This window comes from Oryx dammah, unplaced genomic scaffold (genome assembly GCF_014754425.2).
Source record: "Oryx dammah isolate SB20612 unplaced genomic scaffold, SCBI_Odam_1.1 HiC_scaffold_22, whole genome shotgun sequence".
NCBI lineage: Eukaryota > Metazoa > Chordata > Mammalia > Artiodactyla > Bovidae > Oryx > Oryx dammah.
The window spans coordinates 15,379,967-15,395,189 of NW_024070206.1; the positions used below are offsets into that span (position 1 = coordinate 15,379,967).

The following is a 15,223-nucleotide window of genomic DNA, read 5'->3' on the forward strand; positions in this document are numbered from 1 at the left end:
GTGGTGACCGCTGCGGGCATGTGACTCCCATGCGGCGGGGGCTGTGGCGGGGCGTGCGGGGTGGGGCGGGGGTGGAAAGCTGATGGGAGAGCACAGTGAGGGGTTAGGATTTCTGAAGTTGTACCTCTTTGGCATTGCATTTCTTTGGGTCCCCGCCACCAACACCCCCACCCCCGTGTCTGTACTCTTGAAGTGCAGACCTTTCTAAACAGTGACTTACTAGAGCTCTGGGGGACCGTGGTACCCGAAGGCGGCCCGTTGCCTGACCTAAGATTTACGAGTGGTTCCAAGGATGAGACAAGGTCCCAGTGTCTCGGTGACAACAAGGTCTTTGACGAACTGCCGAGAGCTGTGGCCGGGCGGAAAGCCCCAGAATCTCCTCCCTGCTGGAGTGGGGCGCCCGGGCCGCGGGCGGGCAGGCGGGCGGGCAGCCCCGCAGGCCATCAGCATGCAGGAGCCGCGCGCTCCGTCCTTGAGGGCTGCCGGGCTGACCTTGCTCGGCTTTCTCGGTAGAAATCTCCCCGGGAGCGTGAGGACGCGGCAGCGGGGGTGACTCAGTGCCCCGCCGCGGCTTTCTTTCCTGCCTCCTTCCAAAATTCCGGGATTCAAACCCGGCGTTTTCCGCCCCACCCCTCCCCCTCTCCATTCCCCGCCTGTCATTACCCAGATTGTCCGGGTGTTTTGTCCCCCACCTCCCATCTGTAGAACTGAAGGCCGACCTTCGCGCTCTCCCTTGCTGCGGGCCCGGGGATCAGACTTGGCCCGCCAGGGCCGGGGATCGCACCAGGCGACAGATCTGGAGCCCGGCCGGAGGGGGCGGTGCGCGGCGCTCTCCGGCGCACAGGCGGACCTAGCCCGGGCCCCGCTCCCCATTGGCCGCCACCTCGGCGGGAGGGGCCGCCCGGGCTCGGGGCACCTGGCGTCGCCCCTCCGCAGGGAAATCGGAGGCTGCCGGGCATGGGCGCCTGGAGGTAAAGGCATCGGGAGGGAGGCCTGGAGTATCTGTGGAGCTCGGGGAGGCCAGCCCTGTTCTGCCAGCTGCCCCGGCGCGGACGGCGCTCGGATTCTCCTGCTCCGGCTTCGGCAGCCGGAAACTTTGCTCCGAGAAGTCCCCCACCCTCCTGATCGCGCCGAGAGGCGCCTGGTGGGCCGCGCGCCCCCGGGGGCCCCGCAGCCCCGCGCGTGATTGAGGGGGCCCCCAGGCGCCAGGCGCCCGCCGCGCTCCGCCGTGCGCGCGCGGCCGCCAGGATGCGCTACGCGGACCCCTCGGCGAACAGGGATTTGTTGGGGAACCGAACTTTGCTCTTCATCTTCATCTGCGCCTTCGCCTTGGTGACCTTGCTGCAACAGATCTTGTATGGCAGGAACTACATCAAGAGGTAAGAAAATCCGAGCGCGGGTGGGGTGGCGCGGAGCCCGCGGGCAAGCCCCCAGGTGGCAGCCGCAGGCTCCGCCCCGGCGTGGCCCGGGTGAGCGACCCCGGGGTCTGCACTGAGCCTCGAGCAAAGCCGCGTGAGGTTTGGGTCACCGCGCTCCTAAGCGCATCTCTCCTCCCAGTGGGAGGAGAACGCCTGCGTCTAGCGCTGGCCAAAGGGGCCCGACAACTTTGTTCTGTTGTGGAAAACGGGGGACAGGATGGAATTCGGACCGACCAAGCTGAGGATAAAAACATATGAATGTCCTGAGCGGCCTCAGGGGTCAGATCAGTGTCCTCAAGTCCACAGTGCTGGGGCCATCTGGTTGGAGGGGAGGCTGCCGGTTGTGGAGGGCTCAGAACCATATAGGGTTACCTCTCGAGTCCTGAACTTTTGTGGGGGCCTCTGGGGGAAAAAAAAAACATTCCACCCCCCCAGCTCCCGCCCAGGAGTGCAGAGTTAGGTGTGGCGAGGTGGATAGTGGGCTCGGACGATGCGACAGAAACAGTGAATTCTTACAGACCGGTAACCACTGGCCCCGGGAGACTCACCACCCGATCCCTTCCGAAGCGGATGGTTCCGTCTCATCCTTCGGCAGAAGGTCAGAGCTGCAGCAGAAGTTAACCCTTCCCACTTGGGCCCCCCTCCTACCCCACCTCATCCGCGGGCAAACTCCATTAGGAGAAAGGGGCTCAGCACTCAGGCACGGCCTCAGCCCCTGCGTGCGCAAAACTCGGAAACGCCACAGTGGGCTTCTGCCTGCGGCTGGCTGAGGGCAGCCGCTTGGGTTACAGGACCTGGGGAAAGGGCTACGCTAGGATCCTCCCGTTTCAGAGCCTCTTTCGGAAAGACCCCACTTCTCTTTTCTGCCCGAGCTTTTTCCTTTGCTGTCAGTTGTCTTCCTACCCTCGCTGCCCCTCCCCCCACCAGACCGATAGAAAACAAAACGCCTGGCTAGCTATATAAACCTCCCGGCTTCTTCCCTAAACTTCCGAATAATAAAACAGTTCTTCTCTTTGCATCCTCTGGAGTCCACATCAGTCGCTGGCGCCCTAGTCTGGGCTGCATCCAGGGATGGGAGCAAGTGACACTGCTGTTGGGCCTGGGCTCACCGTAGGAAAGTCAAACGGTTGGGCTATTTTCCACTCCGCGTCCTGAGCTGGGGAGCGTGAGGCCCCTTGGCCAGAACATTTGTTCCCAACCAGCCACTGCCCCGACCTTCCCAGAGAGCATTTTTCTCTGGTTAAGGGCAGCTGACGGACCCTGCATGGTGCTGGTAGCTTTAAAGGACATTTTCAGAGTCTCCCGGCTTGCTGGAGCCCATTGGGCCTGCCGCCCACCCACCTCCTGCCCCCACTAAGATGACCCCGTGCAAAGACAGTTGGGCCCGAAACGGCCTGCTTGCTGCACTTGCTCCTTAGCAGGGTGGCTCTGGGTTCCTATCCCCTGCTGGCACCTACCCAGAATGGCCCCGGGGTTGCTGGGACCCCTGCTGCCTTATCAACACCGGGAGAATATCCTGCCCATGGCAAAGGGCAGCTCAGCTTCTAAGTGCTCCCCCTGGCAGGCCCTCCTCTTGGGCTGATGAGCTGGCTGCCTGGAATTCGGCAGCCATACCAGTTGCATCCTGCCTTCTAACACAGAGACCTCGTCCTCCTTAGTCTCAGAGGCCACCTCACAGGCCTTGCTCCAGGGCCTGGGTGAATTCAATCAAGTAAGCAAGCTCACATGTACTTGATCCTGGCAGGGCACTGTAGGATCTTTAAAGAAGATGCTGTGGTCCTGGTGTTCAGGGGCTTGATGTCTAATTGGGGAAACATAGTGGTCACAGGTGAGCTAAGACGTGAGTGTTGAGATGTTTGAGGAAGAAGGCGCCACCAGCCCGGAGTTGGGAGGGAAGAAGACCACCAAAGGAAGTGGGACCCAACTGGGCCCGTGAAGGAAGGAGATGCTTTGGGCAGGTGAGGGAAGTGCAGATCCAGAGCCCAAGAGGGCAGGAGCCAAGGTGCGAAGACATAGCCCCGCCACCTTGCACCTCCTGGGCTGACCCTACCTGTGCTGTCACATGGGGCTTTAACCATCGATCAGTTGGACCGTCCGAGAGGCTGTCTGGACCCTTCGCCAGGTTGCGGCTGCCACGCTGGCGCACGAATAGCCTCTGTTCCCCTATCTTGTTTCTTACACGTCTCATCATTGCCATGAACTGACTTGACAAGGTTACTGGTCTGTCTCCTGTGTCTCTACACTTGACACTTGAGTGCTCCTCCAGTAGATGCCCTGGAACGGCCTGCGTGAGAGTCACCTGCGTCATCACTGAAATGCAGGTTCCTGGGCCCCTCTCTGGGAGTGGGACCCAGTAACCGGCCTTTTTAATGAGCTCCTCGGGTGATTTGTAACAAGCTCCCTTCTGCTGCTCTAGGCCTGCGGTTCTCAATCAGGTCAATGTCGCTCCTCAGGCAATGTCTGGGGACACTTTGGGTTGTCACAGGGGGGAGAGGAGAGCATCTGGCATCTCTCGGGCTGAGGCTGGGGACAGGGCTAAAGATGCTATGATGCATGGCCCGCCCACGACAAGAAAGACTTATCCAGCCCCAAATGTCAGCAGTGCTGAGGGAGAGAAACCCTGCTCTAGATGAACCCATGGGATAGGGTTCACTTTGTTTTGTCCCCAGCTGTACCCTGAGCACCAAATATGGTGCATGGCACATAGTAGTTTCTTGAAATATTGGGTAATGGAGAAATGATTGCAAGTGCCTACCTGCAAGGGTGGTGAACTCAGGAGACCAGTGACAATGCGGATCCCACTAAGGTAAGGGGGAGTGTAGGGAATGGGAGGTTCAGGGAAGGAGGAGACAGATGTATTTTTGGGTCAGTGGCTTCAGGGAAGTGGTTTTTGGACTGAGAAGGACAGTTTAAAGCTGCATGTGGTCCTTGAGTAGAGTAGCAATGTGATTCAAGCGAAGGAAGGCTCTCTGAGCCTTTCGTAGGAAAGGGAGGAGGCTGGGAGGCTGTTGACACAGCCTGGTCAGAAGTGAGGAGAACATGGTGCTGGAGGCAGATCTACTTGGGAGCTGGGGACTCATGCAGGCAGCCATTCTTTGCTTCTGGGCTGAGCTGGGTGGATGTATTCAGCAGAGCCTTCATTGTTTGACATGACACAAAGAGCTCAGGGCCACAAACAGGGCCAGCTGTTCCAGCGAGAATCAGGGACAGATTCCACCAGAAGGAAGTGGGGGTGTGAGTCAGTGCACATTCTATTTTTTTGGTTGCCTGGCCACTCCCTGTGCTGTACAGGGGGTACGTCCAGGAAGGGAGGTGAAGGGGAGATGTAGAGAGGAAGGTGGGCAGTACAGGTGGCTTAGTGGGCGTTGAGTCTCTCTGGAGTAGGTGCACCGTATATGGAATGAGAAGGAAAAGGCAAGAAACAAAGCTGTGAAATTTGCCCTTGGTGTTTCTTGGCTTCCACGTCTGTTCTCGCTTGAACAAATACTTAATGAAGATTTCCTACACGCTGAGCCCACAGTGATCTGCAAGACGGACACCGCCCAGGGTCCCCGGGAACTCACAGTCTATGGGGAAGACAGAATGGCAAGTAGCACATGCATAGGCCTCACTGGAGATCCAGACAGGGGACTCTAAGGAGGCGGAGCGAGCCATAGCAAATTGGTTGGGATGTCTTAAGGAGCAGGGAGGGAGGCATTTGAAGGGGGTCTTAGGGAAAAGGGAAATGACCCATAAGAAACAGAGGTGGAAGGAAGGGGTATGAAACACAGCTTGAACAACAGTTGAAAGGTTCAGGGGAGACTTAAGTAATTCTTCATAATGCGTGTATAGCTGGGGGCCAGAGTGAGGCAGGCAGAGCCAGATTATGGAGAACTAAGTGGAAAATGACTTCTTCCCTGATGGTTCAGTTGGTAAAGAATCTGCCTGCAATGCAGGAGACCTGGGTTCGGATCGCTGGGTGGGGAAGATCCCCTGGAGAAGGAAATGGCAACCCACTCCAGTAATCTTGCTCGGGAAATCCCATGGACAGAGGAGTCCATAGAGTTGCAAGCATCGGACACAACTTAGTGACTAAACCACCACAAGTGAGAAATATGTGAGAAGGAGCTTGTCTGGAGGAAAGAGGGTAACAAATTCAAATCTGCTCAGACACTGCAGGGGAATCCAACAAGTCGTTGGAAAGGAGCTCAGGAACTGTGGGTGGACAAGAGCCAGACAAACAATGGGGATTTTGGAGTCACCACACATCAAAATCAGCATTTTTCCAACTTTCATGATTGTTATACACAGTAAGTTATACCCAGGGATCCAGAACACACTGTCATACACATCCATCTGAAAGAAACATTCTGTGAAAGAATGTTTGGCCTCATTATGAGAAATCCACTTTAATATTTTCTATTCTGCTTCATTAAAAATTCCATTTTACTTCATTTAAAAAAGAAATTCAGCCTTAAAAGGAAGGAAATTCTGATATATACTACACTATGGCAGACCTGGAAGACATTATACCAAGTGCTATAAGCCAATCATAAAAAGACTATATTATATGGTTCCACTTATGAGTTCTATAGAGACAGAAAGCAGAATGGTTGGTTGCCAGGGGCAACTTCAGGATGGAGGAATAAGAAATAAGTGTTTAATGGGTACAGAGTTTCAGTTTGGGAAGATGAAGTTTGGGAGCTAGATGCTGATGATGACTGCACAACAGTTGTGGTTGTGCTGAGTATCAATGAACTGTACACTGAAAATGGTTAAAATGGTAACTTTTGTATTTATTTTACCACAATAAAAAAAAATAATTCTGGAGCATACTGCTGCATTGATTTTTTAATCTATTGGTTGAAACCCTCAATTAGAAAAACACTGGCCTGTGTGATGGAATTGGATGACATCTTACCTAGGGGAGAGCAGAGTGAAAGAAGGCGATGGGCAGGGGCATAGAGGAGAGTCTCAAGGGCTTGCCTGCACAGAAGGGCTGGAGAGAGGAAAGCTGGCGTGGGAGCTGAGGCTGCAGAGAGGTAGGGGTGGAGGAGAGTGAGGAGACGGAGGTGCGGGGGGAATCTAGGCAAAATGATACCTGGCTGGGAGTGGGCAACTGTGACGCACACTGCCGAGGGATCTGTGGGAAAGGGCCTATGCAGTTTTGGCAACAGGGCAAGGGCGGTTTGGGTGTGAATACTGGAAACATTATGTATTCATAGGATCTACTGATCTATAAATTCATAAAGTTTACCCATTTTCTAGAATGTGCTATGCTGTGCCTAGTTGCTGAGTCGTGTCCAACTCTTTGAGACCCAATGGACTGTAGCCCGCCAGGCTCCTGGGGCTGTGGAAAGCATCTCTGCCTTTAAACTCTCCACTGCTCCAAATCCCCTTTGTTAGTGCAAAAATCTTCATATAAACGCATATCACTGGAGTGTTCAGTTCAGTTCAGTCGCTCTGAACTGAACTCTTTGCGATCCCTTGAACCACAGCACGCCAGGCCTCCCTGCTGCTGCTAAGTCACTTCAGGCGTGTCCGACTCAGTGCGACCCCATAGACGGCAGCCTACCAGGCTCCACCATCCCTGGGATTCTCCAGGCAAGAACACTGGAGTGGGTATATCCATCACCAACTCCCGGAGTTCACCCAAACCCATGTCCATCGAGTCGGTGATGCCATCCAATCATCTCATCCTCTGTCATCCCCTTCTCCTCCTGCCCCTAATCTTTCCCAGCATCAGGGTCTCTTCAAATGAGTCATTTCTTCACATCAGGTGGCCAAAGTATTGGAGTTTCAGCTTCAACATCAGTCCTTCCAAAGAACACCCAGGACTGATCTCCTTTAGGATGGACTGGTTGGATCTCCTTGCAGTCCAAGGGACTCTCAAGAGTCTTCTCCAGCACCACAGTTCAAAAGCATCAATTCTTTGGCACTCAGCTTTCTTCACAGTACAACTCTTCCATCCATACATGACCACTGGAAAAACCATAGCCTTGACTAGACGAACATTTGTTGACAAAGTAATATCTCTGCTTTTTAATATGCTGTCTAGGTTGGTCATAACTTTCCTTCCAAGGAGTAAGCATCTTTTAATATCATGGCTGCAATTGCCATCTGCAGTGATTTTGGAGCCCAGAAAAACAGTCAACCTCTGTTTCCACTGTTTCCCCATCTATCTGCCATGAAGTGATGGGACCAGATACCATGATCTTCGTTTTCTGAATGTTGAGTTTTAAGCCAACTTTTTCACTCTCCTCTTTCACTTTCATCAAGAGGCTCTTTAGTTTTTCTTCACTTTCTGCCCTAAGGGTGGTGTCATCTGCATATCCGAGGTTATTGATATTTTTCCCGGCAATCTTGATTCCAGCTTGTGTTTCTTCCAGCCCAGCGTTTCTCATGACATACTTTGCATACTGGAGTATTAAAGACTTCAGTTACTTACATTTTAACAGAGGGGTAACGAAAGAGCAATTACTGTTTTTTTTTTTTTTAAGGTAGAGAGGACACTGTGTGATCTGATGGCAACCTGCAGTTTAAACTTAGTCTCAGAGGAGGACCAGGTAGACATGGGCCTTAATGCTCTCCTTCAGTGTCTCTCAGGAGCTTTATCATTCTCCGTAAAGAATGTGAACATTTTTGTTAGATTTTTCTCTGGCTGCATAGTTTTTAATGCTACTGTAAAAAAATCTTTTAAAAATCATATTTTCTGTCCATTTGTAGCTAGTGTAAAGAAATTAATTTGATTTCAATGTATATTGTTTTTATAAAATAGCAAGCTTGAGGATAGTAATAATAATCAACACATAATGATAGTAATTTATCTGTAGAGTCTTCTGGGATCTCTATGTAGACATTTTCTTCTTTCGTTACAACCTTTTACTTTAATTTACTTATCTTACTGTGCTGGCTAGAACCTTTGAAAGCATGTTCAATAAATATGTCATAGTGAATATCCTGGCTTTAATCCTGATTTTTTTTCTTAAAATTTATTTTTAAAGAGTAGCATTATTGAAATATAGTCATAAAATCCACCCATCTATGAATTCATAAAGTTTATTCATTTGAAGTGTACAATTAAATGGCTTTTAGTACGTTTGAACAGTTATGCATCCCTCATGCCAATCAATTTTAGAACATTTTCCTTAAACCCCCAAAGAAACACTGTACCTCTTACCCATCACCCCGTAGTACTCCTATACCTCCCAGCTCTAGAAATGAATAAATACACTAATCTGTCTCTTTAGATTTGTCTATCCTGGACATTTCATGTAAATGGAAACATACAGTGTGTGGTCTTGTGTATCTGACATCTTTCACTAAGCATATGTTCAACATTCATCTGTGTTGTAGCATATATCAGTACTTCATTTCTTTTTTTAATTTTTATTTTATATTGGAGTAGAGTTGATTAGCAATGTTGTGTTAGTTTCAGGTGTATAGCAAAGTATTCAATTATACATATACATGTATTTATCCTTTTTTAAAGTTCTTTTCCCATTAAGGTTATTACAAAATGTTGAGCAGAGTTCCCTATGCTATACAATAGGTCCTTATAGGTTATCTATTTTAAATATAAAACAGTGTGTATATGGCAATCCCAAATCAGTACTTCATTTGTTTATTGATGAATAATATTCAACTTACAGATATACCATATTTTGTTTATCCATTAATGATGGAATTTAGATTCTTTTCACATTTTTGCTATTATGAATAAGGCTGCCATGAGCATTGTACCATGGCTGTACATGTATTTCTGTGGATGTGTGTTTTCATTTCTCTTGGGTATACAAGTGGAATTGTTGAGTCATATGCCAACCCACTCCATATTTTTGCTTAGAAAATTCCATGGACAGAGGAGCCTGGTGGCTACAGTCCAGAAGGTCACAGAGTCTCGGACAAGACTGAGTACACACACAGAACACACAACGTGGCAACAGGTGGAATCGTTAGGTCACATGGTAACTCTATGTTGCATCATTTGAAGAATTGTCAGACTGTTTTCTGAAATAGCGACACCATTTTACACTCCTTCCAGCAGGGTATGAGGAGTCCAGTTTCACCACATTCTTGGAAACACTTGTTATTATCTTTTTGATCATAGTCATCTTAGTGGTTTTGAAGTGGCATTTCATTATGGGTTTGATTTTGTGTTTTCATGATGGCTGGGGGTGTGGAGCATTCTTTCCTGTGCTTATTATTAGCTGTATGTATTCTTTGGCGAAATGTCTATTCAGATTCTTTGCCCATTTTTAAATGGGATGATTTGTCTTTTCATTATTGGGTTGTAAGTGTTCTTTGTAGATTCCAAATATAAATCCCTTGTCAGATATATGATTTGAAAACCATTCCACTCATTTTATGGGTTCTCTTTTACTTTCTTGATAATGTCCTTTACAGTATGAATGTTTTAATTCTGATGCATTCCAATTCATCTACTTTTTTCATTGGTTGTTTGTGTCCTAGGTGTCATATCCTAGAAACCATTGCCTATTTCCAATATCAAGCGTCACAAAGATTTATCCCTATGGTTTCTTCTAAGAGTTTTTTTTTTTTTTTAATAGTTTTTTCCCTTACTTTGAGACTTCCCTGGTGGCTCAGACAGTAAAGTGTCTGTCTACAATGCGGGAGACTGGGTTCAATCCCTGGGTCAGGAAGATCCCCTGGAGAAGGAAATGGCAATCCACTCCAGTACTATTGCTTAGAAAATTCCATGGACAGAGGAGCCTGGTAGGCTACAGTCCATGGGGTCACAAAGAGTCGGACACGACTGAGCGACTTCACTCCCTTACTTTGAGGTCTTAGATCCATTTTGAATTAATATTTGTATGTGGTGTCATTAATCCTGCTTTTAAGAGGAATAATAGTAAAGTGTCACCACTGCATCTATCTGCTTAGTTTTATTTTGTTTCATTTGTTGTCGTAGTTTTTTGTTTGTTTTGTATCCTCTAGTAAGGAAAAGAGGGTTCCCTTATGGAATATGCTAAAAAGTTTTGTGGTATTTGAATATTAATTTTAATCAGTGTTTTTTTCTACATCTATTGGACTTTTTCTCCTTTACTCTTTTTATAAAAATGCTTTGATTTCTTTATTTATATGACTGCACCCCGTCCTAGCTGTAGCATGCAGGATCTTTAGTGGTGGCGTGAGAATTTGTTGCATGTTGGATCTAGTTCCCTGAACAGGGATTGAACTTTGGCTCCCTGCATTGGAAGCACAGAGTCTTGGCCCCTGGACCACCAGAGAAGTCCCTCCTTTACTTTTTGGATGTGACTGTTGTTGTTTAATTGCCAAGTCACATCCAATTCTTTTGTGACCCCATGGACTGTAGCCTGCCAAGCTTCTCTGTCCATGGGATTTCATTGTGTTAATAGATGTTAAACTAGAATTTTAGAGACAAACACAGCTTGTTTGTGATACATTATTTGTTTCATACAATGTGAGGTTTTGTTGACTAATGTTTTTATTTAAGATGTTGAATCTCATGTTCTTGAATGATACTGGTGTACAATTTTTAAAATGTTTTCTTTGTCTAGTTTTAAAACCAGTCTTGTCAAATGAGTTGGGAATGCTTCCTCTTTATCTATTTTCTGGAACGGTTTATGCAAGTTTGATATCTATTTTCTGAACGCTTGGTAGAATTCACCTGTACAGCCATCAGCACCTAATATTTTCCTTGTGGGAAGACTCTAAATTACCAATTTTGTCTCTTTAATGGTTCAAGGCTATTCAGGTTTTTCTATTTCTTCATTCATTTATTGGTAGATTATATTTTTCCAGAAAAATTTCAAAAATGTTCAGATTTCTTTGCACAAAGTTCATAATATTCTGTTACATCATTTTTAAATGATCTTTATTAAATGACTGATTTGGGGCTTTGTTGATTTTTCTCTTGTAACTTTCCTATCAAATTCATTAATATTTTTTGCTTTGGTTTTATTTTCATATTATTTTTTCTAGCTTCTTAAGTTGCATGCTCATCTTTGTAATTTTCAGGGGGTTGAACTTGGGTCTCCCGCATAGCAGGCAGATTCTTTACCATCTGAAATGCCCCTTTCAGTCTTAAGTATTTTCCAATGTAAACTTTTTAGGTTATAAAATTTCTTCTAAATAACTCTCTAGAGTTATTAATCATAAATTTCTATGATTTGGGATGATGATGATGACAACAATTCAGAATTGTCTTAGACTTACAATGTGCCACATACCAGTCTAAGCGCTTTATATGTTACTGCACTGAATTCTAACAACAAATAATAGATACAATTACTACTCTCATTTTATAGATGAGGTAACTGAGGCACAGTGAAGTTAAGTAATTTGTTCATAGTCATACAGCTCCTTTTCGTTACCTTGAAGTATTTTAATTATCTTGAATTCCAAATATTTTCTAGTTTCTCTCATGATTTATTTATATTTGCTCATAAAGTTTGGAGAAGGGATAAGCTACTCACTCCAGTATTTCTGGGCTTCCCTGGTGGCTTAGCTGGTAAAGAATCCTCCTGCAGTGCGGAGGACCTGCGTTTGATCCCTGGGTTGGGAAGATCCCCTGGAGAAGGGAAATATACTCACTCCAATATTCTGGAGAATTCCATGGACTGTATAGTCCATGGGGATCGCAAAGAGTCGGACATGACTAGATTCTTTCCTGCTCGTAAATTTAGAAGTGTTTTAAAAGTTTCAGATTCTTTCTTTACCTACTTTTTTGAATTTTTAACCCAAATGAATTGTGATGTGATGTTTATAAGGTGGATTCCTTGAAATTTGTTGAGATTTTCTTTGTGGTCTAATATGTGGTTGATTTTCATAAATATTATTTGTGTTCCTGAAAAAAATGTGATTCTCACATTGCTAGGTACAGTATCCTTACATATCTTTTCAATCAAGTGGTTTTTAATTTTTTAGTCTTCTGTATCCTCACTGGTTTTGTTTGTTTTTAGTTTTTTGGTTCACTTGTTCTGTCGATTTCTAAAAGATAGGTATTGAAAATTTCCTCCATGATAGTGGATTTATTAGTTTCTCTTTATCAACTTACCAGGCTTTATGTTAAACATTTTGAAATGATGTTATTGGATGGATACTAGTTTAGACCTATTGTCTTTCTAGTGAACTGAATCTTTTATTAAAATGTAGGGAGTTTCTTTGTTTTTAGTAATGTTTTGACCCTTCAATTTGATGTTGTCTAAAATGAATATAGTGAGGCAGTTTTCATTTGGCTAGTATTTGCTTGTCATATGTCTCTTTATCCTTTTTTTCCCCAACATTTCCATGTCTTTCATTCCATGTCTGTGTAACCAGCATATAGCTACAGTTTTTAGTTTGACAACCTTTATCTTTTACTTGGGAAGTATAGTATATCTACATTTATTGTGATTACTGATAAATAGCATAGGATTTTAGAATATTATTTCTACCATTATATTTTGGGTTTTTTATGTATTCTGCTTTACTTTTTTTCCTACCTTGATTTTGAATTGTTTGTATTTTCTTGGGTGAAGGAGGAGGTTTCTAAGAAGAATCTTTATCTTGGGTAGCCCCTGTTGCCATTGCAAGGGAAGCATGGATCATGGGGATTGACTGACGCTGCTAAGACTGCTGCTGTTTTTAGAACTCATCTATGGCTTCTTTCCTTGCCAGATCATTCGTCCATTTAAGAAGGAGTTTTATACATATTGTGAATATATATATATTATTATATAAAAATATATAATATATAACATTATGTAATAATATATAATAATACAATATATCATATATTATTATATTATATTATATAAAATTATTATATATAAATTATATATTATATAATATATATTATATAATATTAATATAATATAATTATAATACATTATATATTATATTACAATATATAATATATTATAATATAATAATAATATATGTAATATATATATTATATACATATAGGGACCTCCCTCGTAGCTCAGTTGGTAAAGAATCTGCCTGCAATGTAGGAGACCCAGGTTCGATTCCTGGGTTGGGAAGATCCCCTGCAGAAGGAAATAGCAACCCACTCCAGTATTCTTGCCTGGAGAATCCCACAGACAGAGGAGCCTGGTGGGCTCTCGCGTCCATGGGGTTGCAAGAGCCAGACACGACTTAGTGACTAAGCCTCCACCACCGTATATATATTAGGTGTATTTTAGCATTTTGTAGTGGGAGATGTTGCAGAATGGGGTCCCTGGAAGGAAGACTCTTTGCCAGAGATTTGAATGCAGGATGTTTATTAAGATGTGTTCTTGGGATCAACACCTAAAGAAGGAAGAAGGACAAAGATTGAGCAGAAGGAGAGACTGAGCTGCAGTGAAGTCCCAGAGAAGGCCATGGCCTTCTCCCCCTGGAGGGGGAGCCGCGGAGTGTTCCCTGAGTTGAAGCTTCCTCAGGGTGAGGAGGCTGGGTCTTTGTACCTCTGCTGCTACTGCTGCTGCTGCTGCTAAATCACTTCAGTCGTGTCCAACTCTGTGTGACCCCATAGACGGCAGCCCACCAGGCTCCCCCGTCCCTGGGATTCTCCAGGCTCTAGGTTGAATTTGTAGTCACTGGATGCAGATGCTTCTGGAAGAGAGTGTGGTCTTGGCCAAGTTGGATCTCCTTATATGGGGTGATTCCCAGAGGAAACTGAGAGCTGGGGGCTGTCAGCTCTCGGTACCCCAGCAGGTCAGGAGGAACTTCTTCATTCCTGAAGGGGCACCTGCCACAGAGGGGTTTTCAGCATGCCATTTTGCCAGAAATAGAAACCCTCCAATATCTCCATCCCCTATGTCCTCTCCAAACAAAAGTCTCACCCCCATGATCAACCTGTGCTTGAAGCCCCACTCGTTGTTTTTTTCTTTAAAGAACAGAGCTGCCCAGTATAGCATAGACAGAACAATCTGCCCTGCAGGTCCCAAAAGGATCAGTTGAAAGAAAGTAGGGGATCACCCGACTTTTAAAGGAGACTGTTGCTCCTGCCAGCCAAGGGTCTTTCACACATCACATCTGTCCTGACTCTGCAACTTTACCAACTTTCCCCTATCTGCTGTGCCCTCCCAGTTATCTCTCTGCCAGTTCCAATCCTGCTTCTCCTGTTCTCAGCCCACAGTGTGCGTCCCTGCTCTGAATTCGTAGCACCTGTGCTAGCTGTACTCAGCACAGTCTGCCCAGAGCTGCCCTGTTGGCTTCTATGTGAGAGCACAGCAGGCAGGACCCTAGACTGGGCCTACCCTATCCTGCCTGGTGTAGACAGGACTCTTCCGTACTCTTTCCTCCACCTCGAGGGTATAGATCTGGGCTGCCTGCATATGGCTTGTGCAGGCCTGAGATTTGAGAATATGAAACTGGGCCAAGGAAAAGTACAGCCTGACTTCATGCTGTATCTCAAGTGTGTATTCGAAGGCTCTCACTGCTGATCCCACACTTCCTCTCAATTCAGTTCAGTTCACTTCAGTCACTCAGTTGTGTCCGACTCTTTGCGTCCCCATGAACTGCAGCATGCTAGGCCTCCCTGTCCATCACCAACTCCTGGAGTTCACCCAGACTCATCAAGTCAGTGATGCCATCCAGCCATCTCATCCTCTATCGTCCCCTTCTCCTCCTGCTCCCAATCCCTCCCAGCATCAGAGTCTTTTCCAATGAGTCAACTCTTTGCATCAGGTGGCTGAAGTATTGGAGTTTCAGCTTTAGCATCAGTCCTCCCAAAGAATAGCCAGGACTGATATCCTTTAGGATGGAATGGTTGGATCTCCTTGCAGTCCAAGGGACTCTCAAGAGTCTTCTCCAGCACCACAGTTCAAAAGCATCAATTCTTCATCGCTCAGCTTTCT

General features: G+C 46.1%; 1 protein-coding gene across 2 annotated transcripts in view; it reads left to right on the forward strand.

The window, feature by feature from the left end:
* Positions 1-1,238: 1,238 nt before the first annotated feature.
* ST8SIA5 (ST8 alpha-N-acetyl-neuraminide alpha-2,8-sialyltransferase 5) overlaps positions 1,239-15,223 on the forward strand; it is a 74,289-nt gene continuing 60,304 nt past the window's right edge. Inside the window, exon 1 of one of the 2 annotated variants that reach the window (XM_040264545.1) lies at positions 1,239-1,379. In XM_040264545.1, coding sequence (XP_040120479.1) covers positions 1,249-1,379 — 131 coding nt within the window. In that variant the 5' untranslated portion in view covers positions 1,239-1,248. The remainder of the gene's footprint in view (positions 1,380-15,223) is intronic. The other variant, XM_040264544.1, reaches the window with a different exon arrangement.